The following is a 26,632-nucleotide window of genomic DNA, read 5'->3' on the forward strand; positions in this document are numbered from 1 at the left end:
CTATACGGAGCTCCTCGATCTTCTTTTTTAATGATCTTACGTTGCCAAACAATATGCCAGGTAATGGAGGTCTGGTTCCTCTCCGCCGGAGACGCTGACGTATTCCCCCTCGTCTGCCTCTCTTTCGCTGTCTGCCAGTTATCGGTTGTACTTTCACAACATCAAGGAAATCCGCTGGTGCTGTTATTTCCCGGGGACGGAGGGCCAGCAATGCGTCTTTGGAATACCGCAGCGGTAACGGATCCATGACTTCGCCGTGGAGCATTGTTTGGCATACCGCCACCCCCAGCCAAAAAAACGACGGACAACAAAAGTTTGTATGCAAAATTCATGATAGTGCTTCTTCAAGCGTTCCTGACATCCCGCACACTCGCGTGCTAATAAAACAGAAACATGTTAAAAGACATAAAATAAGTTAAAAAGGCATAAAAAAAGGCATCCAAACCAGCATGAGCCCGGGTCGCCAGCCGTGCAGCGCCACCGGAAGAAGAGCAGAGTTATTAACTCTCTGGAGTCGTCTGTCACATAGATGCATCAAAGTCTCATGACCAAATTAAGCGGCTGTACCATCCAATCCACCACAGTCTGAGTCTTCATTTGCATGTGTGTTGAAAGTGCGGACTTCAAACTATATACCAGTTTTTTGTTTTTGTTTTGTTTTATTCTGTTGATAGGCCTAGTATAACTTGAATCATGATTAATAATTTATGTAATGCTTCTTCCTGAATATTATGGTTATTTTGTTGTGTGTTTCTGGAGAAATATGTAGCAAACAGGACTTTCACTCCCTTGTTTTCTCTTCTCTCACCTGCAGCAGTTGTAGGGGGAAAAAACATGACTTCCCCATTATCACTGGTGAAAAAAATGCACAACCTAAACCAATCAAAAATGATAAAACCACATATTTTGTTGCTGTGGAGATCCTGGGCAATACGCCACAAAAGGCAGTCTAAACTGCCAACACTGCCTCCAGGTGGACAGCAGGAGGAGTGACATTACTACTGTTATCCAATTGATCAGGCCTGTGAACCTCTGTCTTGTGTTGGAGAGGAATTGTTTCTTGAGTGGCACAAATAATTGGTGGGGCACCTTACTGTTTTGTAAATAGTTGTACAAAAAAAATGCCTGAAGCATTTTCTGCATTTTAATATAAATAGTTGTATATAACTTTGTTATTTGCTACATTTGTACATACGTTTTTGAAATATACAATTTATATTTGCATTCTAAGTTACAAAATGGTTTGTTAAACGTGTGTGGATTTCACAGTAAAAAACAAACTTTTTTCAATTCAGATTTTATATTTTTGTGTGAATTTAGGTCCATTGTGTTAATACAGCGTGTCAGAATGACAGGAAAACTAAAGTCACACAGGTGAGGTTGTGCTGACAAAAATGACACTAAACAAGGCAAAGTAAACAATTTTGTAAGATAACTTATGAAGGTAAAACCAAAAGAAGTCAAAAACAGAAGCAGACAGAAGCAAAAACAACTGTGCAAGTGACACCACCCACAACTAACAGTGATAAAAAAATACCTAACGTGAAGATGAACCGAAAACCATAGGCCAAGTAAAATGCCAGTATAAAAGAACAAGAAAATAAAAGGCAGAGACTAAAGTAGAACAGAACTCACCATGTGGCTAAAGTATAACAGATAAGACAAACCAGTGATAGAAAATCAAAGACAGGAGACCTAAGGAGGAGAACAAGGACACAGACATGGGATACAGCATAACATAAGACCAGATATGGGGCCAATCATGACAGATGTAACAATTTCCATAAATTTTTTTAAAGTTATTTCAACTTAACTAAAGTTACTTTAACTTAACTAGAGACATCTTGTGGCATTAGCTCAGTTGAAAGTTGAAATAACTCCAACTGTAAGTTGAATTTTTTGTGTTGAGACATCAGTTCCTTTTTTGCCACAAGATCATCTCTGACCTTTCTCTGTGTAATGTGGAGTTGCATCAGGAATGGCATCCGGTGGGAAAACCTGTGCCAAATCATCATGCAGATCCATCTCGGATACATCACTTTTAAGTATTAGGGAAGCTGCGGTTGTTGCTGCATCAAAAGTGGTTCGTTAACAGATCAAGAGACTAAAAGACTTGATGGATGGAAGGCTCATGACAGTTATTAAAAAGTAGAATGGCTATATTGGTCACTGCATATTTTTGAAGTGTCAAAGTGTTAATTTGCATTTTTGTTGTTTTTTGTAGTTTAAAATTTTTAAATAAACAAGTGAAATGGGAACATTTTAAAGATTTAATTTAGCTTAGTAGAGAAGCTTGAATCTTTGACTGGACTGGGTTGCTTGATGTGAGGACGTTTCGCTTCAAATCACAGAAGCTTCCTCAGCTAAAATTCTTGCTCTGGTAGTCTGACTTCTGTCTTGACTCTTGTAGAGAAGAATAAACCAGAAGCCAACAAAAGCTGGAGTTTTTAACCTAACCAGACCCCTCCTACCGAGAGGCCGACTGCTATAGGCTAGTGACTAAACAATAGCTCTAATTAGCACCTATTGTGCACTCTCCTAATGATGGGATGGAAGCCTCCCCTGATGGCTCCCTTGACGACTCTCCTGATGACGTGAATGACTCATTACCATGAACAAAAGACTGAAACTGCTTAGACCTGAGTACCCCATTGTAAACAGGGGACAAAGAGTGTCTCAGACCCGCCCCCCGGTTAAGGCTGGATTTCAACTGTTTTACAAAGAATGCTTCCTTGACACCTCTCTCAAACCATTTCTTCTCTCTGGCTAAGATTTTAACTTCCTTGTCCTCAAACGTGTGATTAGTGTCTTTCAGGTGGAAATGAACTGCAGACTGAGGTCCACTGGCGACCTCTCTGCGGTGCTGGTATAGCCTCTTGTTTAAAGGTTGCTTAGTCTCACCTATGTAGTGTTCATTACAGTTTTCCTGACATCTGATATAATACACTACATTGCTCTGTTTGTAACTAGGGATCCTGTCCTTAGGGTGAACTAATTTCTGTCTCAAGGCGTTAACCGGTTTAAAGTAAACTGGGATTTTGTGCTGTCTGAAGATCCTCTGTAGTTTTTCCCCTACTCCTGCTAAATAGGGGAAAAACTACAGAGGATCTTCAGACAGCACAAAATCCCAGTTTACTTTAAACCGGTTAACGCCTTGAGACAGAAATTTGTTCACCCTAAGGACAGGATCCCTAGTTACAAACAGAGCAATGTAGTGTATTATATCAGATGTCAGGAAAACTGTAATGAACACTACATAGGTGAGACTAAGCAACCTTTAAACAAGAGGCTATACCAGCACCGCAGAGAGGTCGCCAGTGGACCTCAGTCTGCAGTTCATCTCCACCTGAAAGACACTAATCACACGTTTGAGGACAAGGAAGTTAAAATCTTAGCCAGAGAGAAGAAATGGTTTGAGAGAGGTGTCAAGGAAGCATTCTTTGTAAAACAATTGAAACCCAGCCTTAACCGGGGGGCGGGTCTCAGATACGCTTTGTCCCCTGTTTACAATGGAGTACTCAGGTCTAAGCAGTTTCAGTCTTTTGTTCATGGTAATGAGTCATTCACGTCATCAGGAGAGTCGTCAAGGGAGCCATCAGGGGAGGCTTCCATCCCATCATTAGGAGAGTGCACAATAGGTGCTAATTGGAGCTATTGTTTAGTCACTAGCCTATAGCAGTGGGCCTCTCGGTAGGAGGGGTCTGGTTAGGTTAAAAACTCCAGATTTTGTTGGCTTCTGGTTTATTCTTCTCTACAAGAGTCAAGACAGAAGTCAGACTACCAGAGCAAGAATTTTAGCTGAGGAAGCTTCTGTGATTTGAAGCGAAACGTCCTCACGTCAAGCAACCCAGTCCAGTCGAAGATTCAAGCTTCTCTACTATGGAAACCACCTGGACAACTGAGAGCCTACACAGAAACATTTAATTTAGCTGCATAATTCTGCACATTAACAGTTGCATAATAATTGTGGATATATACAGTACATTCCACTGAGAACGACTAAACTCAATTAACATTCAAATTTGAGGTTTATTACCATTTTGATTGACACTGTGCACTGTATTTTTTCAGCAATAAACTCAATCCCCAGGAATACAGTTCAGGCAGTACAGTGTCTTAGTGGTTAGCAGTGTTGCCACAGTTTTGTTAGTTACTTTCTTAGTTACTTTATACAGTTACTTCATTAGCAGCTTTATGCAGTTACTTTATTAGCAGCTGCTAACAATGTGTAACTAATAATTAATATAACTAATAAGGTAATCAGTAATTTGACTTGGTTAGTCTTAAGATTGAGTAATCGGCAAAGTAACTAACCAGCAAAGTAACTAATAGTTACTTTTCTACGTACTCAATCTTAAAAATAACCAAGTTAAATAGATAGAATTGGGGGGAGGAGGAATAATAGGAAGACAGAGGTCGGGAATAAGAATGAGAGGAACAGTGGTAGCCAGCAAACCAGTATTGATCAGTATGTCTGGTATTTATATTGTGTATTTGTATTTATATTTATAATTGCAAACTTTTTCTTTTTTTCACTTTCGATAATCTGTGCTTCTTACCCTGTGTGTTGCTATACAGTGCTGCTGGAACCTCAATTTCCTGAGGGAGTCTTCCCAAGGGATCAATAAAGCTCTGCCTGCTTCATTAGTTACATTCAGCAGCTGCCGACAAGTTGTCCGCAACTACTAATGAAGCAATTATATAAAGTAACTGTAAAATGTAACTGTATAAAGTAACTAATGAAGTAACTTTTCAAAGTTACTGTGGCAAAACCGGTGGTGAGTGCTGTTGCCTCACAGAAAGAAGGTCCTAGGATTGCTACCCAACTAATAATTTTTGTATGGAGTTTGCATGTTCTCCCCGTTTGTGAGGGTTCTCTCACAAACACATCACTGGAACCCCGTGTCTCTCAGGTTGCATTGGAGGTCTTGTTGCTATGTATTGGCACAGATTCACATGCAGACTGATGAACTCTGCTCTTTTCTTCATTTGAGTTACAGATGATTAAGGTCAAAGCTCTCAATTTACCAATCGATCTACGTTCCGATCCTCACCTATGGTCACAAGATTTGGCTCACGGCCAAAAGAACGACATCGCGAGTACAAGCGGCCGAGATGAGTTTCCTCCGCAGGGTGGCTGGGTGCTACCTTAGCGATAGGGTGAGGAGCTCGGTCACTCGGGAGGAGCTCGGAGTCGAGCCGCTGCTCCTCCACATCGAAAGGAGTCAGCTGAGGTGGCTCGGGCATCTTTTCCGGATGCCCTCTGGACGCCTCGCTGGAGAGGTGTTCCGGGCACATTCCATCGGGAGGAGGCCACGGGGAAGACCCAGGACATGCTGGAGGGACTACATCTCTCGGCTGGCTTGGGAACGCCTTGGGGTTCCCCCGGAGGAGCTGCGGGAGGTGTGTGTGGATCGGGAGGTCTGGGCGGCTTTGCTTGAGCTGCTGCCCTCGCGACCCAACTCCGGATAAAGCGGAAGAAAATGGATGGATGGATGGATGATTAAGGTTGGTTCTTTGAAAAACTTTTTATTTTAGATTTTAATTTACTAACCGCCAGCATCTTTTTAACTGAATTTAATGACATTTTGTTATCCATGTTTAAATTGGAGATGGCTTTAATATTGGAGGATTTTTAACCTTCACATTGATGACACATCCTGTAATATCGCTCCTGAGTTCATCATGCATGCTTCTGGCCCCTTTACATATTCAGGGTTATACTTTGGATTTTGTTGTTTTCCCTAGATTTGAATATGAATAATATATGTGGAGAGGATGCACATGTGAGTGACTATAGCTGCATATTTTTGAATTCCTCATTTTATTTGAATCTCCTTCCACCTGAGATGACTCACAGGTGGATTATGGACCAGTGAGTGTGCTGCTGAAATGTTCTCTGCCTGTTTGAATAAAATATGACTTATAATGATGCTGATACTTATTTTCTGTCCTTTAATTATCAATGTGAATCTATCTTGGATATAGTGGCACCTTTGAATTTGTCCCCCATACAAATCTTTGTCCTTGAATAAATGAAAATATTTGTAATTTTAGAAGAAACTGCTATAAGACTGAATGGTTGTGGAAGGCTGTCATCTTGAAGTTCATAGGCTGCATCTTAAAGAATTAAATTACTTCGCTGAATGACATGATAAAAAAAAAATAAATAATTACAAGAACTGCTTATTAGCATCCACCCTGATCTTCTTTGTCTATAGGATGAGTGAATGATCCAGCACAGATGCTGAGCATTAACAAGAAAATGCCACCAAAAAAAAATCTAGACTAGTTTCCCATGTTTGGCTGGTCTACTACCTTCAGGTTGCGGGTCCATTGCACTTTGTTTGTTGATGGCTTCTTGTCTCCTGCACCTCATGTGTCCACTGGTTGTGAGTATTGAGTTGTTAAACTCATTTCCTAAGAAGGACTTTACCCTTTGCTTTGGTTATGAAATTCCTGGTTTCAGAAGAGGAGACTTTTTCTGTTAACTTCTGTCATTGAGTTGGAACTCCTCTTCTAAAAAGAAAAAGACAGTCTTTAGTTGTTTCCAGTCTTTGTGTTTATTCTCACTTTTACGAAGTTTCCTCAGTTTATTCTCACCCTAGTGAAGAGAAAATCCCTCAGTTGTACTCACTTTTATGAAGAGAAAATTCCTCAGTGCACTCACCTCATGAAGAGGAAATTCTCAAGTGGAACTTACCTTTGAAGAAGCAACGATCCCTTCAGTTCATTCCTGCCATCTGTTAACCTTGGGTGTCACTCATCGTTTTGAATAAACTATTGTTATTTACTCATCTTTGTGTCTTTGCTGACCTGCTTATTGGGGTTCTCTCGTCCGTGACCACAGCCAACCGTAACAGACATCCAGATGGACTGTTCTCTTAACATCTGAGTTTCATAAACAGCCTGAAACTTTGAATGTCATCGCTGACAAGATTCCTGAAAGTGACATATTAGCTTCTTATGCTCCTGTGTTCAGTTGAGTCTGAGAAATTCAGGTGGTGCTTTTGAAGGTTCTGTAGCCAGTAAGCATTATTCAGAACAACTGGTTGGAAATTGCTTTTATCACTTAACAAATATTTAAAAACTCAAATTGCTGGTGTCAAAGGCTGAATTGGAGATGATTATCCATGCTCTCATCACGTCTTGTTTAGATTACTTTCATGGTCTTTTTACTGGTCTTAACAAATCAACTTTGGAACAGCTTCAGACAGTGCACAATGCTGCAATATTCTTTAAATCGCATGAATAGAAGAACTTACATCACCCCAGTTTTGGCCTCTCTTCATTGGCTGGTAGTAAATGTTAAAATTAATTGTAAAATTTTAGTTTTATCTTTTAAGACTACATGGACAAGCTGCCTTGCACATTGCAGACCTTTTGAAACCTTATTCTTCTTCCTGGGCCCTTAGGTCATCAATTCAGAGGTTGCTGATGGCCCTAGGTACTCGTAAAACTTGTGGGATTCGAATATTTCAAGCAGTCGCACCAAGACTCTAAAATGCAGTCCCTCTGTGTTTACACAGCACAGAACCCACTGACTCTTTTAAAAAGCAGCTGAAGACACTCACTGTTGCACTACAGAATGTGTGGACCACAAAGTTGAACAAAAACAGTTAATTAGAAGCATGAAAAGGCACTTATTTAAGTCAACACTATGAATGCTGGATGTATGGAATGACAAGATGAGAGGAGGACCAGACTACAACTGCAGAGTGGGTAAATTGTGTAATCCTGAACAGAAAAGACAATTGCAGAGATTTAGACTGAGTAATAAAAAGATCCTGGTAACATTTTACTTGAAATTATCGTCACAATAGTGACATGACACAGTCATGAACGTGTCATAAACATTATGTTAATGTCATAAATGTTTATGACTGCTGTCATAAAGTGTCATTCGGTTTTTGAAATGATGAGTTGACATTTTTTGGTTAATAATAATAATAACAAGAAATGGATTAAGCTTGTATAATGCTTCACAGGTTAAAGACTGTGATAAAAACTAAATAAATAAAACAATAAAAATTATAAAATCATTAAAATAAAATAAAGTAATAAAATAAATGGAAAATAAGATCATTATAAAGATGATAGCAGGTGGACAACTATAAAGGCTTATTAAGATGCCTGCCGGTAGGGGAAGGGGCGCATTTGAGGTCACCTGGAAGGGAGATCCAGAGGCGAGGAGCAAATGAGCAGAAGGCTCAGTCTCCCATTGTCCGGAGATGTGTAGGGGTGATGTGAAGCAGAGGAACATGTTTGGGTGGAGGCAGCGTGTAGGTGACTTTTTTGAGCCGGTGAAGACTCTTGCCGTACTGTTCTGGATTAGTTGAACACAGTTGATTGATTTGGCTGGGAGGCCATAGAAGAGTGCATTGCCATAGCTGATTTGTGAGAAGAGTAGTGCATGGACCAATTTTTTTGGTGTCATCAGGTGAAAGTACAGGCTTCAGTCTGGAAATATTTTTGAGGTGAAAAAAGCAAGTCTTGGAGATATGTTTGATATGGGCTTGGAATGAGAGAGTGGAGCCAAACTTAACACAGAGACTAGTGACAACAGAGGAGAGAGGAATGAGTTCAAGGGAGGGACTGATATTGGCCACCATGGCAAGCTGGTTGGGGGTGCCAATTAGGATTGCCTCTGTCTTGTTGCTGTTTGGCTGGAAGTAGTTGTTGCTCATCCAGGAGTGCATGTCTTCCAGGCAGCTGTTGAGGGTGGAGATGGTATTGGTGAGGTTGGGTTGTGTTTTGATATAAAGATGGAAGTCATCGGCATAACAGTGGGTTGTCTTGACTATGACAGCTTGACATGAATCAAAATGACATGACCAAAAGTTGTCTTTGTCATGACAACTTGACATTAACATAATATGTATTTATTTTTGTTTTTATGGCAAGTTGACATAATGATTATTGTAATTCGGTGTGCAAAGTTACAGACCAATTCGAATATCTTCATTACACTGCCATAATGGTGTCATGGCAGTCAATTTATATGTCATGACATGTTAATGACAAATCAAAATATTACCACTTTACTTGAGTTCAATACTTGAGTTGGATAGCTTCATTACACTGTCATAATGGTGTCATGACAGTCAGTTTTGGGTATCCTGTCCTGTCCTGTCAAACATCTATGACCAACTGCTAGAATTGGTCTGTAAAGAGGCACATAAAAACAAAAGTTGTCACAGTACAATTCAGTATTAAAAGCCAGTTTAAATAAATAAGTCTTGAGCTTTGTTTTAAAACGTGGTACATTACAAATGGTGCATATCAGGAGGTAACTTAGTCACTCTGTAACAGCAATCTCACTGTTATACAACCCCAATTCCAATGAAGTTGGGACATTTGGGGATTGTTATGAATACAATTTTTAACAAGTCTTGAAATGGTACAACCCCAATTCCAATGAAGTTGGGACATTGTGTAAAATGTCAATAAAAACAGAATACCTTGATTTGCAAATCCTCTTCAACCTATATTCAATTGAATACACCACAAAGACAAGATATTTAATGTTCAAACTGATAAACTTTATTGTTTTGTGTAAATATTTGCTCATTTTGAAATGGATGCATGCAACATGTTTCAAAAAAGCTGGGACAGTGGTATGTTTACCACTGTGTTACATCACCTTTCCTTCTAACAACACTCAATAAACATTTGGGAACTGAGGACACTCATGATTGGGTATTAAAGGATCATCCCAAAAAGTCTCAGCCGTTCACAAGCAAAGATGGGGTGAGCATCACCACTTTGTGAACAACTACGTGAAAAAATAGTCCAACAGTTTAAGAACAATGTTTCTCAACATTCAATTGCAAGGGATTTAGGGATTCCATCATCTATAGTCCCTAATATAATCAGAAAATTCAGAGAATCTGGAGAACTTTCTACATGTAAGCGGCAAGACCAAAAACCAACACTGAATGCCCGTGACCTTCGATCCCTCAGGTGGCACTGCATTAAAAACCGACATCATTGTGTGAAGGATCTTACCACGTGGGCTCAGGAACACTTCAGAAAACCATTGTCAGTCAACACAGTTGGTCGATACATCTACAAGTGCAAGTTAAAACTTTACCATGCAAAGCGAAAGCCATACATCAACAACATCCAGAAACACCGCCGCCTTCTCTGGGCCCGGGCTCATTTGAAATGGACAGATGCAAAATGGAAAAGTGTGCTGTGGTCTGATGAGTCCACATTTCAAATTGTTTTTGGAAATCCAGATTGTTACCAGCATGGGCAACTTACACATCTGTGATGGCACCATCAATGCTGAAAGGTACATCCAGGTTTGCCCATGTTGCCCATGTCATGGGCAATAATAATAATTTGAATTTTGTGCTAGTAACAATCTGGATGATCTTTTTCCTCCTCTTTTGTCCGGAGGACATGACATACATGTTTTCCATAAACAACTTGAAAACTAGACTTGAGAGAGGTATTCATGAATTTTGGGTGATGCTTTTATTGAATGCATTTTGTATTAAAGCAATGCAAAAGTATCCAGAGCTTAGTTCACATTGTCTTATGGTATGGTGAACATCTGAAGTGTTTTGAAAAAATGGGCATGGTCTAGAGACAATTTTGAAACTGACTGTTAAATGAAGAGTAATCGGTTGGTCTTCTTTACAGGATTAACCTTGAATAATTCTGTTAAAAAAGCCAAACAGAGGCACTCATGGTGGTGATCACATCACCTCTGTGGAGTTGATGAATGGTTGCAGATATCCTTGTGCTTCTGATAGCCATGGTGTAAATGGATTAAATGGAGTAAAATTGCTCATTCTATCATGTTTCAGAGAGGCTGCCTGAATTCATCACATCTCCATATGATCACATCACTTCCACAGAGGCAATGAATGTTTCCTCATCAAATTTGATTACTCACAGTAACTGTTCATGAAGGATAATGCTTCATGAGTTTAAACACAAACAGCAGTTGTAGGTTTATTCATTTTCAAGTTCAAATTAACAATGCTGGTGGGACACAATCATCCATACTAATGATAAGGGTTTAAGGATCATTTTCATTCATTCATTCATTTGTTTTCTTTCCCCTGATACAGGTCTGGGTCACAGCAACAGTAGACCAGGCGGCTCAGACAAGCTCAAGGATCTTTATTGTTATTCCAGTGCTGTTAAAATGTTGTAAAAAAAAAAAAAAAAAAAAAAAAAAAAACTACATTTCCTGGTCGAAATACTCGTATAGCATAGTGCACAGATTTACATTTTTCTCTCAGTTTTCACTCTTGTCTTAGTACCATGACCACTTTTTCCAAACACAACATTCACCACACCATTGTGAACTAAACTGTGGATACTTTTGCATTATTTTGATACAAAATACATTAATTCACCACTACATCCAAACTTTATCAATACCAAACTGCAGGAATATTCGCAATACCATAAGAACGAATGGTGACATTCAGTTAAGTCAGCTGAATAACACTTTTGCTTTTGTGATATATTTCTTTGTCATTTATTATTTTAGATCACACAGTAAGAATACTGATTCTGGATTTCTGATCCAGTGAAGCATTCATGAATTTGCACTTCACACAACTATAAATTTGCCATCGTCACATCTATTGTGAGAGGCAAACCAAGAGATTATTATATTTAAATATAGAATATTTAGTTCAGCTCCTTGGCGTGATTTTGCATTTTGCATCACCGTTCTAAGCTTTATAGTGGAGAAGAATGGAGAAGGATATTCTTTCATCAAAACAGATCAAATCTAGTCTTGCATCTCAGATATACCTTCTGGCAATTTGTAGCTAAACTTTCAGGTTGTCTTTTTAAGAAAATCCTCATCTATACCACTTCATCAAGAAGCTGTATAACCGGTGATACAAAATGCAAAATTTGCACTGTGCACAGTTTCTACAGTCACAGCCACATAAGCCTATAACTTCTTGTATGGGTGTCTTGGTGGCTTTCCTCACTGTTCTCTTTCTTGCACAGTAACTCAGGTTTTGAGAACTGTCTGCTCCATGCAGATTTACTATAGAGTGCCATACTGTTTGTGTTGCTTTGTAATTGATGTAAATAAAGTCCAAGGCATATTCAGTGGCAACTTTACCGTCAGAGAGCCTCGTCCACAACTACCACAAAAGACTCCAAACTTGTCATTGATGTTAAAAGGGGCAATACACTGTGTTAAGAACAGGGGTATGTAAACTTTTGATCAGGGTCATTTTCTGTTGTCATTATGGTTTAAAAAGAGTAAACAGTTAATTGACAATAAATAAATGGCTTCACTCAACCACAAAAAAGGTTTGGGGTTAATTATTTGTTTGAATTTAGTTATATTTCTGTTGTTGGGGTCTTAGTGTGGCCTTCATCTATTCAGAGGGTTTGGATAATATCGCCTGGTAGCAGAGGTAGGACGAATTCACCATCAAGTCACTCTCATGTCATGAATCAGCAAGCCACAAGTCAAGTTTCAAGTCAAAATGATCACCAAATGTTTACAAGCTGACTTGAGACTTGACTTTGGACTTGCAGATTGATGACTTGAGAATGACTTCACAGTGACTTTGTCCCACCTCTGCCTGGAAGCGATTAAAAAAATAGCAGCAGTAGGACTGGCATCTTACCGTACCAACTCGAAGCTAGATGATGGAAAAATGATCCTACACAATTCCTACCTTACAGACACACATATGAAAGTAATTTGTATTTTATGTAATTTATGTCATATATGCATTGTGAATTACTGGTCGGCCCCAGGAGGGGCCATGCTGCTGATTATTTCACCCCAAAGTAACACATGATACTGATCGATGTGATGCATAATCCTCTTAGTGTGTCATTATCAACGTTGGGTAGGATTACTTTGAAAGAATACATGTGGATATGTACATACATTTGGATGACTTGTAATCTGATTACTTTTGGATTACATTTCAAAGTAATCCTACCCAACCTTGGTCATTATTATGTTTTATGAAATACTAGCCTGTGCCAAGGAGGGCCATGCTGCCCAAATTTTGCATTCTATGTTTTGTTTTTAATAACATGATGGATTTTAATTTTCTTTCTTGTTTCGGCGGTACAACCCACTACCTCACATTGTCCAGACATTAAAAAAAAAAAAAAAAAAAAAAAAAAAAAAGCAAAAAAGAACTTACATCTAATTAAATGCTTTGCTGCTTAAAGTTGAAAGGTCTAGACTGAATATAAGGAGAAAAAAATCAGCAATAGAGCAATTATGTTGTGGAATGGTTTGCATATGTGATTTCCTCACCTAGTGTGGATGCTTTAGACAGAAATTATGATTTGCATTATAGTAACACCACTAGGTTTGAATGTCATTTTCCCCCTTTTGTTGTTGTTGTTGTTGTTATGATGTGTCGATATATACAAATTTGTATACTTTTTTACACAATAAAATTAATTATAAACAATCTACCCAACCAGCGTTGCTAAGCACGTTGCTAAGACCTCACAAACGGAAGTGCCAGGATGTGCGACGGATTCAGTATCATTTTTTATTTTATTAGAATATGACAAAAAATATTTTCTTTAAATCGTGTGTAATATATTTGTGATGTTAAAACGCTTATTGCAAAAGAAAAAAAATATTTTAATTTTGAAAACACGTGACTGCTCACTTGCGTTGTCACGTGACTGGAGGCAATCATTAGCGGTCACGCGCAGTGTAGCGCTGTAGACAGTAGCTGTTCCTCAGTGTGTTCCCGGTCAGCATGGAGCGAACAGGTCTCTCATTTTTATCTTTACTTTTAGTTCTTTCAGCAGGCTTCTGTATTTCACAAAATTATGTCCTGGATGATAAAGTAGGACTGGGACGGGTTTTTGACGGAATAGGAGGTTTGAGCGGCGGAGGGGTGAGTTTTGTTTGTATTTAGACTCTTCCTGTTACGCATTTATTTGAATCCTCTTTTAAAAAACAATCTCTCTGCTCATTTTTAGGCCACTTCTCGTTTATTGGTGAATTACCCCGAGCCGTACCGCAGCCAGATTTTAGACTACTTGTTCAAGGTTTGCAAAGTTAAAAGTAAAGACATTAATTTGGTTTAAAACTGGTCAGAAAGTCACTGTTGTGTTTGTTTTCAGCCAAACTTCGGCGCTTCTTTGCACATCCTGAAGGTGGAGATCGGAGGTGATGCTCAGACTACTGGTGAGTAATCTTCAGTTTGTGTGCAACCAGCATAAAAGTAGTAAAAATAGAAAAATGACGTAGATGAGAAATGAGTGCATTCTTCTGCCAAGGACACAGCGTGATAACTACACGCAGCCTGCAGGAATAAAACTGTTGCTACAGTCACATGGTGATGTTTACAGCTGTTATTACTGTGTCATCTGCAGATAGATGCTGATGAGACACAATGCAAGTGGTTGCAATGTCACAATTTCAAGCTCTGCCTTGTATTTTTGTTGATTATTGGAGTCCAGAAATAAAATACAATTAGCTGTCATACAGGCAAATAGGCATAAGACTGTTTACAAAAAAGTCCTGCAGAATGACATGTAAAATGAACATCTCTTAATGTGCACTGCTACCAGAGATGATTTGCCCACCAGGCATCACACACACACACACACCCCCCACACACACACACACAACAAAAACAATGTAAATGATAACAGCGATCAATTGTATAATTCTGCAGCATTATTGAGATGGATGCTAATTTACTGCAGTAAAAGTACAGCTGCAACCAACAATAAAATAGAAAACATTCACAAATGATGAGTGTTGCAACTCGGTATCTACGATGTTGTCAGAATCTTACACATTAGCATTATTACCGTTAATAAAGAATTTAATTCTTACATTTTCCCTGTGATTACCAGATCACGCGTGTATGATGTCATTCAGCAGGCGGTTTTCCATTGCTCTTCAAACTGCACAATTTGAAGCACCAAACTGAAAATATGCTTAATGGAAATGCATGTATTTTGGCAAAACAAATCTCTGGAATATTGAAAAATAAATTATACTTACTTGAGGTGTTTTTTTTTCTGGTAATTGGAAAAAAAGATATTTTAGCTCCCATGGCATACAAGAAGAGTCAGATGACATTCTAAAGTACATAGTGTGGTCCAGGTGGACAATGTAAAACATGGAGAGCTTGTTAAAACACATGAGAGAGGACATGAGGTCAGAATTGGATTTGAAAAAAAAAAAAAATAATAAAATGACAGTATTTTGCAGGATTTATCCGTCGCAGTGACTATTTTATGGGTTGTGTCAATGGCACTTTCGGTTTGCTTCCATGTCAAGTGACTCACTGGCATGAAAACACACGGCTGTCATCTTGTTATACCTCAGAGATCCATTGTATATTTACAAATGTTATTTGCTGTTGAACTGAATCAGTGGCTACAGTGTGCTGGTTAAACAATCCACCTTGGCTTGACTGTTTTCACGCCAGCCGGCATTGTGCCCAGATGCGCGACTGACAGAATTGGAATTACAGTTACCACGAGCGTTACTCAAATGGAAATGGAAATGCTGTCATTTCACAAGTGTTTGTTGACATTCTGAAACAAAAAAAATCGCTTAATCTTTGTGCAAATCTGTAATAGGAATGCAGTTAGTGAGCAAGTGAGCAGTTTCACAAAATTTTCCAACGTAACTCTATTTAAAAACAACTGCGTATCCAGTGCTGAGATTTTGGGGCCTGGTAAATAGAGAGGAGGACCAGTGAACCTCCTGTTTTGGGTCAGTTTTGTGGCATTAACTCAGTAATAACTAAGTTAAGCTAACTTTAAAAATCTATGCAAATTGTCACTTCGATTTTTCTAGTTGGGACAGCAGTTCCTTTTGTAGAGTCTGTGCAGAACATGAAATAAAGACAGTCGTATATCAAGTTGCTTGTGGCCACTCAGGCTTCTGTTGCTTGTTGCGCAACTTCTTGAGTTGGATTCTCTGACCAGGTTCCTTATCAATAATCTCCTTAACAATGTCAATCACTGTTCTTGTGAGGAGCTTCAATCCATCCCACATTCTTGTTACAGTCTTTTAAAATCTTGCTAGTAGAACTGTAACCAGGTATTGATTATGTTGTCAAATAGTTTGTTTACTCACTCACATCACTATACTATAGGTATCTTGAGGCATTTCCTTACCCTTTGTCTCTGTCAACAATAACAATTCATCAGTCTGTGTTTTTCCTTTCTATGACATTCAAATTAAATAAAATTTCACATGGTTTTGGAGCCACAATCTTGAGCAATGTTGTGATATATAGGAATTGTATGGAAGTAAATCTGTGCTATCAGAATTTGAGTTACATTTTTTAAGTTTGATTGTTTTTAGCATCAAAATCAGAGGTTGAAGTTGAATTTGTTTAGCATCAAAATATTCAGCCTCAAAAACATCCACCTAAAAAATAAATCAAACTATAAAAATTCAACCTCCAAAAAATTTCAACCTAAAAAATTCTCCCTGCTTTTCTGTTTTTTTGAGGTTGAATTTTTTTTAAGTTGAAGTTTTTGGGCTGAATATTTTGATGCTAAACAAATTCAGCCTTAGAAATTCAACTTCAAACTCTGATTTTGATGCTAAAAAAATTCAACCATAAAAATGCAAATTCAAACTCTAATGGCACAGATTTACTTCCATAGAACTGTCCTGTCCATCTGTCCTCACCCTAAAAGCAAATGTGTTGGTTTATTTCAATGGCAGCACATCAGTTTTCTCAGATAATTATTAAAGGGGTCTTGTAGTGCAAAACAAGTTTTTATCTACAGCCATAATTCCTAAAAAGTAAGGACGATAAGGAAAATGCAACAAAACAAACAAGCAAAAAACAAAAGCGGCAGTGATCCTTACATTCCCTTTGACTTCTGTTTGAGTGTAGACAGTATGAACCAAAGATATTACATGTTTATTATATACGATTGAATAAAATGTTGGAACCATGTGATTGTTGTGTTTGGATATTTTTTCCAAACGCAGTTACCACATCAGTACAAGCAGTGACGTTAAAACTTTTTTCTGTATCAGTGAAGTAGTTTTATTTCTTGATATTGTAATTACGAGGGTTGATTGAGAAGTTTTGAGTCTGACTCAAAAAAAGTAGGACATGGTTCTCCACCTTTTGCATTCTGAGAAACCAACATTTCTCAACATTGCACCCAGTGAGTCAAAATTTCCAGTGTGGTCTCACAGCAAGTCGTGATTCAGCAACACGAAATATATATTAATCTACTGGTTCGAGATATTGTGTGGAAAAGCGCCTCATTTTTGTCACGGCAGCACAAATTCATTCTAATTCATTCTGTGATGGCTGCATGAAATTAAAAGTGAAGCGGGGGGGTGGTTATGGTTAGGGTGGGGGGAAAGAGTAGGATTAGGTTATGGTTAAGGTTAGGGTCAGGGGTAGGAGTAGGGTTAGGAATAGTTAGTTAAAAAAGAAAAAAATCCCATCACGAAAATTTGACTAATTTAGTCACGGGAGCACGAAAAAAAATGTGAGACTGGGCTGAAATTTCACCCATTCCAGAGACATGCTGGTTTCTCAGAATGCAAAAGATAGAGAACCACACCCTACTTTAATATACTTGATTTTTTTTTTTTTTTTTTTTTTGTCATTGGTAAAAACTGTGTTCTTCTACTGTGGGGGTTTTAAACATTGATTTCATTAACTTTGTTGTATTTTTGCAGATGGAACTGAGCCTTCCCACATGCACTATGAGAATGATGAAAACTACTTTCGAGGCTATGAGTGGTGGCTTATGAAAGAAGCTAAAAAGAGGAATCCAAATATTATACTAATAGGTAAGAAAATGAGCTGTCGTCTTTTCTCTCTTTTACCTTCTAAGACACCAAATCTGACTTTAATGTGCTTCTGCAAGTTGAATTTTATAGCCTGGAAATGCGTGCATGCTTAATTTACATATATTGTGGATGGTATGCACAGTGCCTTCAGTCGTGTGTGTGTGTGTGTGTGTGTGTTTGTCTTTGTGTAGGTTTGCCGTGGGCGTTTCCTGGTTGGGTAGGAAATGGAAAGAACTGGCCCTATGACTTTCCTGACATCACTGCTGCATATGTGGTGAAGTGGGTCATTGGTGCCAAGCAGCACCATGATCTGGACATTCAGTATATTGGGGTGTGTACTTATCTGTTTTAATCACTCTCTATTCAGACACCTTATCTGCAGTGGAGCCACTCTCCTATCTCAGTGTTTCATCTCTGACAATATGTTCACAAAATTTTACTCTGCCAAGAAACATTTCAAATTCGCTTAAAGGAAAAAAATCTATGCATAATATCATTCTGTGGCAGCTGTTGTAAAATGCTGCAAAGCCCTGCACTAGAAAATAACTCTTCTTTCAGCTACACCATTTTGGTTATGTGGTACACTCATCTGAGCATGATTAAGTACACAGGTGCTTCCGTGCTGAGGAGCCCCAGCAACTGGAAAAGGTCAAGGTCATGTCTGTGTTTGCCTGGATGTGAGAGGTAAATGGATTCTTTCAGGAGGTGAAAATGGCCTCGTTGTCTGCTTGGGTGGTTGCCATCCGGGACCCAAAGCATGTTGAACACAGCCATGCTTGCCATCAGCACATGCTCCCCGACCAACCTGTGTGACAGAGGACGGTAGAAATGGGCTTTAAAACATGTCTTAGTGTATTTTGAAGCATGAGTCAGGTTGGTTGACTTGATGTGAGACTTCTTCTTGGAAAAGCAGGCAAATGTTCTCCATGTAATAATAGTAATCTTTATATCGTAACCATGACTAAAAGAAAAGACATTAAACTGCAATGGGCAACTGGTTTGACACAATAATTACATATCAACTGTTTCAGTGTGATTCAGATGTTTTTAAACTCAGTTCCACAGCAGATCTCAGTAATATACGGTAAAACAAAAACCAGCTATAATTTTAGAAATCTGTTATTGAGGCACATCTGCATTGGCCATATGTGCTCCATTTTCATCATTATTAAAACGTCTTAACTACATAAGTATTCTCTTGTCTGGCTGAGCACCAGTCTCATGACAGGAGCATTTAAATACAGTTCAATTGATTTTAAACATAATTACAGACGCATTTGCTGTGTAACTGCAATACACTTTTATCTATTCAGATTTGGAACGAACGGAGCTACAACAGCAAGTACATCAAGGTAATTCTAAACTTTTATTTTTATGTTCTTTCAGTTATATCACAAACAAATGTTACTGCTGGGGGTGTAACGATGTAGTTAATGACTCATTTTGAATTTTCTTCATACTGGTATCAGCACTGCAGTGAGACTGATGTTATAACACTGTTTGTTGGAGGAGGTGTAGCGTTTTTTTTTTTAAAGAAGTCCTGGTCAGTTATTGATACCTCTGTGATCTAATCACAAAATTTGTATTATGTTTAGAAATAAATGCAAATGAACCAATTTTGTATCATTGGAATAATTAATAAAAAGCTCAAAGTTTTTGAATGAAATCAACAGAACAAGTTGTTTCACCTAATATTAATAGTTCATTCATTTTCTGCCACTTGCCCAACTTGCATTGGCAGTTGACCAAGTAGCTCATCCCACACTTTCCTTTATTTGACCAAGTCCTCCAACTTTACCTGGGGAATCCTGAGGTGTTCCAAAGCCAGCTGGGAAATGTAATTGCTCCAGCATGTCCTGGGTCTTCCCCAAGGGTCTCCTCCCAGATGGACGTGCGTGGAAGACCTTCCTAGGGAGGTGACCAGGGTCCATCCACACCAAATGCCAAAACCACCTCAGCTGATTCATTTTGATTCAGAGAAGCAGTGGGTGTGTCAGCGATTATTTGAAGAATGGTCCACGTTTTAAGCCTTCATGCATCCGCTACTAAGGCGCCTCTATGTGCCTCTCTGTACCTCACATGTGCCAGGTATCGGCCTCTAGTGAGCCACGACCGACCTGTCATTTGAGCCCCGTCCAGCCTCGAATGGCTTGTGTCACCGCATATGATCCACGTCAAGCCACATATGATCCATGTAGCGCCATGTAATGTGATGTTGGTGCACATTTAGGCATGGGTTTGGTCCAAACCTTCAGCCCTCCCACACGTGGTCCCTTTAAAGTGTGGGTTTTCAATTCACAGCATCCATTCAAGATGTCACATTTTTTAAACGCAGTCCAAAAGATGTTGCACTGAGTGAGTGCATGCTCCCGCGCCAGGGGATACAGATTCTGATGGGGATAACTACTTTGGCACGACACCGGCCGGTGTGCGCCGTGCGCCAGGCTGATGTTCACCTGTGTTCCAGAGTCATTAAATGCAGCAGTTCTGTGTGTTCACCCAGCTCTGTGTGACCACAGAGATGGGAGGGTGGACATTATTATACGTGGCACGTGCAGGCATACCGTGCCAGATCCATCTCAAGGTTCCCTCGTATGCGTTCAAATTGTTTCGGATCCCGTTCTGCTGCCATCGGAATATGTATATTGCGGTCAGATGGTCCTCAGATTGCACATGGATCACCATAGGTTAGGTGTCCCATCTTGGTGGGGCCTGGAGGGTTTTGAACATGTGCATCACACTCGGGCCGCCGACCAATTTTGACCAACTGTGTGGACTTCGGCATATGGCTGTCAGAATGTTGTGGAACTGAAATCCGACACTTTTTGAATGTGCGCAGATTTGTCATTCCAACGCCAATCTGCATGATTCTGGCTGTGTGTCACGGGGTATAAGTCTTTTCTCTAGTACCCTGTCGTAGGCTTTCCAAGGAAGGCAGAGAGAAGTCACTTTCTGGTTTGACCTAGGATGCTCTGGTACCGAGTGTACTTATGAACACCCTTGTATGTTCAAGCGAGGTGTTTGTTATGTCCACTGCCTGTAGAACAGCACACCAGACCCTACCCTCTCCTTAGAGATGGTGAGCCCATATTGAGGTGACGCTGTTTTGTTTTTGTTTTTTTGGGCTGAGCCCAACCAAGCCACATGGTTGGAGACCTGGCCACCAGGCACTTGCCTGGGAGCTACCCCTCCAGGAGAAAGCCATAGTTTCTCTAATACAGGTGAAGTAACTCTATCCTTATCTTTGCCAATCATAAAGGGTCTTTTTGAATTGGGCTTGTCTGGCTCCTCACCTGTTCTCAGACTCGGCACGTCTTCCTCATTCACATGTTCTTCTTGTTTTACGGTAGCTGGAATCCAGCTTAATGGTGTATTGCTGCCACCTTTTGCTCCAGATTGTGGATCAGACTGTATCTCATTCAGTTCAGAATACATGAGCAGCTTGACTGTGCCATCTGTGGATAATAATGCAGTATTTTATATTAGTCGCAGCACTACCCTGACAAGTAAAAATCAAAATGTGACTTATAGTCTGGAAAATAGCGCAAATATTCTGACTGTAGAAAATTGGTTAATTTGCCTGTCTTTCCAAAAGTGTTTTAAATGCTGTCCTTAAAATATCGAGGTGCCACTAATTCTGACCAGGACTACAGTTGGTGATTAAACCAACTTCATAAATAACTTATTTTGATTACTTTCAGTGTTGCAGGATTTGGTGACTGCTAGTAACTTATCTGCTGGTGACACGTGTGTGAGACAGAGGCACTTTTTTCAGTAGGCTACGTTATGATCACAGAGATCAACAGTCAGTTCATTAAATGTTGGACACTGATGAACCCATTTTAGCTGTCAGTCACAGCATATTGAAGATGAAAGTTTATAATTAATATGAATGCTGCAGGAATTGAAGCTGGCTGCAGTGGATGTTTTTCAGGTAGCAACACAGTGCCTGTTGCTTGTTCTAGACTCCAGGCAGTCTGCAAAGAATTTATGTAAACTTGTGAATTAGGTTTGGACCCCTTGAGATGTGACCAAATGCCAAAAAAAATGCTGTAACTTATACATTATTCACATGATGTAGATGTAAATGCCCCCAAATTAAAGCTGAACTGCACATTCAGCGCTTATTACATGTTGTCACCTTCAGCATTGTTTGATTGAGAGCTAAAATAAGAAAAAAAATGTTTTCAGTGTCCACATGTTTCCTGATCTGACAGTCCTGTGGAGAAAGACTTAATTACATGTTATTAAGCATATTTTGTGACAGTTTGTACCTAATGCAGATGGTCACCAAGCACTGTATCAGGGCACGGTTACACCCCCAGTCTGTGAAAAGTGTTTTCTTGCCATAAATTAAGGACTGGAAAAACAGCCACCAACATTAGAAATAAAAGTTTGCCTCACAGACATCAGTAGCTTTTTTTAAAGTCTAGCTGGGCTCCTCTGAGAGCATGTCCTCTGTTACCAAGGTGCTCCGAAACACACTGGATAAATCTGGCCTCCGTGACGTCGGCGTCATCGCAGCGGACGGCGATTGGAGCATCGCCAATTTGATGTTGGTTGACCCGTACCTTAGTGATTCTATTAAAGTGGTTGGGTAAGTAAAGTCCGATATAAAGCACACTCACAGATGGTACAGACTGCTCCGTCAGGAGTTTATCTTAGTGACACAGCAGTCACACGGCAAAAGTCTTGAGTGTCACCATGTACGTAGAACTCATTCGGGCCGTTTGAACCCTGACCACTAATTTATCAATCATCCCAAGGGCATATGCATTTAAGCGTGACTTTGTCTTAGACAGTTGCTGAGTTTGCTATGTGTTTATGGCTCTTGGTTTTACATGAGTGTCTATAAATGGAACTGCTGAACTGGATCAGAGCCAAATGTTTGTGGCTGTTTTTCTGTGGCACGTGTAGAAACAAATGTGGTACATTGGTGACAATATTATCTTGTTATGCGCCAAATGTGCTTGTGCTTTATGCTCATGTGTACCTGGAAAATCCATACATTCTTAAATGCAACATTGAAATATTAGAAAGGACAACCAAACTGGACACCCAAACCAAATAAAGGCTGCTCCTGAATGATGCCATGGATGTAAGGTGCCCTGGGTCGTGGCCTTGAGGGTTGGCCCTTCACTACAAGACTGAACAAACAAAGATTAATAACAAAATTACCAGAACTGTAATAGTTCACACAATAAATTCATTATGTACTCGTACCTAGATTACATAGAGAACTCAATAAATTTCTACAACAGTCTTGACACACTCACCGCTTTGCGTTTCATCATAAATCGTGTTTCTGCATGTTAATAAATGGTGCTTCTGGGCCTTCCTGTTTATGCTTTGATTTTTACATTTTAAAGTTAGAAAAACAGATGAAACTGTATATTAAATTACCACGTTTTGAGAGTATTTAAACTTGAAACAAAAAAGAAAAGAAAAATTAAGCAAGCAAAAGACCAAAAGAAAAAAAAAATTGCATGGTGAGTGTGAGATGACTGCTGGATCTTCTTATCAGTAATATCCGACAGTCAGCTCGTACTCACCACTTTTCTGCAGTCATCATCCTGAATCACAAAAACACAACAGAGGGTGGTGTAAATGGTAGCAGAGGAATCAAATCACAGGTTTCTATAATTCCACCAAAACAGTTTAAATGTATATCTTTAAATTGGCCTGTTTCTCTTTGCACTTGAGATCAGTAACAGGTCTTGGCCACTCTTTGAGAATTCATGGTATTTTCCAGCAAAGCATAGCATTTTCACCGCTTAACTTAATCAGTCACCAACTCTGAGGTAGAAATCTACACAGCTGGATTTGTTAAACCTGTTATTTTTTAAATGCACGGTTGAGTAGTGGCTGATTCTTAACAAAGTGTGTGATTTTACATGTTCAGTAATACAGTACCAATATAACAAATTCACTCCTTTGGATGTTTTCACGTGGGACAAAAAAAAAGCAGAAAAAGAACCATTAAGTTTAGATTTTACATCACACTTGGGAGCCATTTTTTTTGATGGAAAACAAATCTACCAAGTGATAGTTTTTTTTTGTTTTGGGTTTTTTGCCAATGCATCTGGTTTGCCTGCTGGGTTTTTCTGTATTTTATTTAAGCAGTTTTTAACCTCACAAGCCTCCCAGAGGCTGCAGCAGAGAATTGGCTCTGCAGTATCACTGTGCCACTGTCGTGCTACATATCCAGGATGGTGTGTTAATGGCGATGTGTTTGATTTCCACAAAAAATGGCAGTTTATCTGTATCAGACATCACCATAAGAATCTTCTTCCTTGTGGCTTCTAGCAAAGTGTAGCTGACAACATGAGATTTATTGTACTACTGTAGAACTTTACGAAACGGCTTTATATGTAAATTTTCATAGACATAAATGTGGAGAGCTCTTAACAGTTGCAGACATTTCTCCATTCTGAGTTACTAAAGCTGTTTAATGATCTCTTTCACTGTTACCTTTCATTGATGGCCACTCCAAACAAATTTGCAGATATTTCTAATGATACGGTTTGGATCTGAAATAGTCAAAGTCAAACTGCAAAATACAGGCAGCTAACACACAGGAAAAAAGGAGGGAACAAAAACAGAGTAATATGAAAAGAAAACTGCAGACTGAATAAACACGGGGAGTAGGTAAACTGTCAGTCACAAAATGCTCACAGAAAAATATATGCAAGAACCACAATGATCACAGTGAATCAATCAGCACAGAAACACGGACAAGTGAGGGTTTAAATACCAAACAAACTAATCAGTGACAGGTGCAAACAACTCAGGAAAAGGTGGAAGGACATATACACATGAATCTAACTGAACATGAAGTGACCGAAGTGACCGACCGTGTAAAAGGAAACCGAGACAGGACTAACAAGAACTAATACAAGAAGGGGTTCTCTCAAATAGTAACAGAAAAACAAAACCACAACTAAACACTAATATCAGGATTGTAAGTGCATAATCACGTAGAACACAAGTGGACACAGTGTTAACAGGGCGGCAAATAACATGTGATCACTACGGCTACACGTACAAATCACACACACATCAGGAGGCCACACGCAGGTGACAGGCAGAGACAGGACAACATGATAATGAACCGTAGACTGAGGAAGGGAGACAGAGACAGTGATAACAAAGACACACCAAAGACGGGCCACAAGGGGAACCAAACACCGACATAAACTCAGACAAGCAGGTGAACGGATACAAACCACAAGACACAGACATAGAACCAGGACCGGGAGCGCACAAACACACATCCACACAAACCCACACATACGTACACCCAACATCTATATTGATTTCCTGTGACTATTTCCATGATTTTCTGGATGTCAAGCTATAATCAGGAGGTGTTTGTCCCCCGACATGTGCTTTTCAGTCACCTTTTCATGGACTTTTCTTTTGTCTTCATGGTTGAGTGCGGACTTGCCATAGCTACAGGTGTATTTATCCTGCACAGTACACGTATCTCAGTTTCACTAAGTGTGACCTCTGTATTCATTTGGCAATAAAGTGACAATTTAGTTCATAATTTGAAGGTGAAGATGAAAACATTTAACTCGTTGAGTTTTATGTATTCATTCATTCATTCATTCATTTGATTTTATACTTTTAAAAACATTAATCAACAAGATTCTGCTGTTTGGAATGTATCACATGAAAACCTTTGAAGGAGTGGATACTTTTATATGCACTGTAAATACTTAAAATCTAAAGATGGTCCATAGGGTGAAATCACTTTGTTCCTCTCCATATCCCCGTGCCGTGTGTCTGGGTTTGACAGCTGCTGCGATACACTTTGGATAAGAGTGGCCTGGAAAAGGTCAAGATCATAGCCAGTGACAACTTATGGGAACCCATTGCCTTGTCTTTGCTGCTCGACCAGGAGCTCAGCAGGGCTGTAGACGTAATTGGGTATGATCTTCTTTTGTGTCAAATGAAATATACTTTATTGTCCTGGCAGGGAACTTTTGCTTTGGCAAAGTACAGGGTGACCCCAAAAAATCAGAACCCAGAAAACTTTAAATAAATCCTACAAAGGTCCAGCAAATTTACACTTCACACTTCAGTCTGTGTACGATCATTGTCCAAAGTTTGTTATCTTGGTCGCTTTGCATAAACGTCGTGTTTTTCCAAAATATGCTCCAAATGGTATGATTTGTTGGTGAAATAAGCCTCCAGGCAAAATGTCTTCTCCTTGGTGGACCAAGACATTTTCGGGAAGAAAACTGGAACAGTAAGTAGTCTTCTATAAGAAATTTGCTAGATCTTTGTAGGATTTTTTTAAAAAGTTTTATGGGTTCTGTTTTTTTTTTTGTTTTGTTTTTTTTTGGGGGGGTGGTCACCCTATACTACAGCAGCTGCAGAACAATGCAGAATGACAGAGACAACACAAAAGACAGACACAACGTTGATAAAATCACAGATATCGGTTAAAACTGAAGTATGGAACCTGCTGTAAAACAGCATGAGAAGATTGCTAAAAATCAATTTTAAAACCTTAATACCCCCTTGAAATTCAAAAGCCCGATTAAAAATTGTCATTGGATAAATGTGCATGTAAAGCCTCCAACTCCATCGTGGGTGATTTTTACTTGAAAATATTGAATTCGTCATGTACTGAATCTGGTCATTTTTTTTAAACCCTTGAAGGAGAGCAGTGCTCTTGTAGAGTTCTTCCTTCAACACTGATCTGATTGGGATCGGACCTGATCAAGATGTCTTTTTGGATTGAACCCAGAGACATGAACACACAGACATGAACACACAACACTTTCATACAGATAAAATTCTGGTGGCTGAGTCCAAGAAGTTATTGAAATCCTTTATCTTAATCTTGAT

The 26,632-nt window shown here is 39.3% G+C and overlaps 1 protein-coding gene across 1 annotated transcript in view; it reads left to right on the forward strand.

Annotated features, from left to right (window-relative positions):
* The first annotated feature begins 12,166 nt into the window (after positions 1 to 12,166).
* galcb (galactosylceramidase b) overlaps positions 12,167 to 26,632 on the forward strand; it is a 51,505-nt gene continuing 37,039 nt past the window's right edge. The window contains 7 exon segments of the mRNA XM_034194840.1: positions 12,167 to 13,871; positions 13,957 to 14,025; positions 14,101 to 14,164; positions 17,660 to 17,773; positions 17,965 to 18,104; positions 19,087 to 19,125; positions 25,575 to 25,705. Of these exon segments, the coding sequence (XP_034050731.1) occupies positions 13,731 to 13,871; positions 13,957 to 14,025; positions 14,101 to 14,164; positions 17,660 to 17,773; positions 17,965 to 18,104; positions 19,087 to 19,125; positions 25,575 to 25,705 (698 nt within the window). The 5' untranslated portion in view covers positions 12,167 to 13,730.

Source organism: Thalassophryne amazonica, chromosome 19 (genome assembly GCF_902500255.1).
Source record: "Thalassophryne amazonica chromosome 19, fThaAma1.1, whole genome shotgun sequence".
NCBI lineage: Eukaryota > Metazoa > Chordata > Actinopteri > Batrachoidiformes > Batrachoididae > Thalassophryne > Thalassophryne amazonica.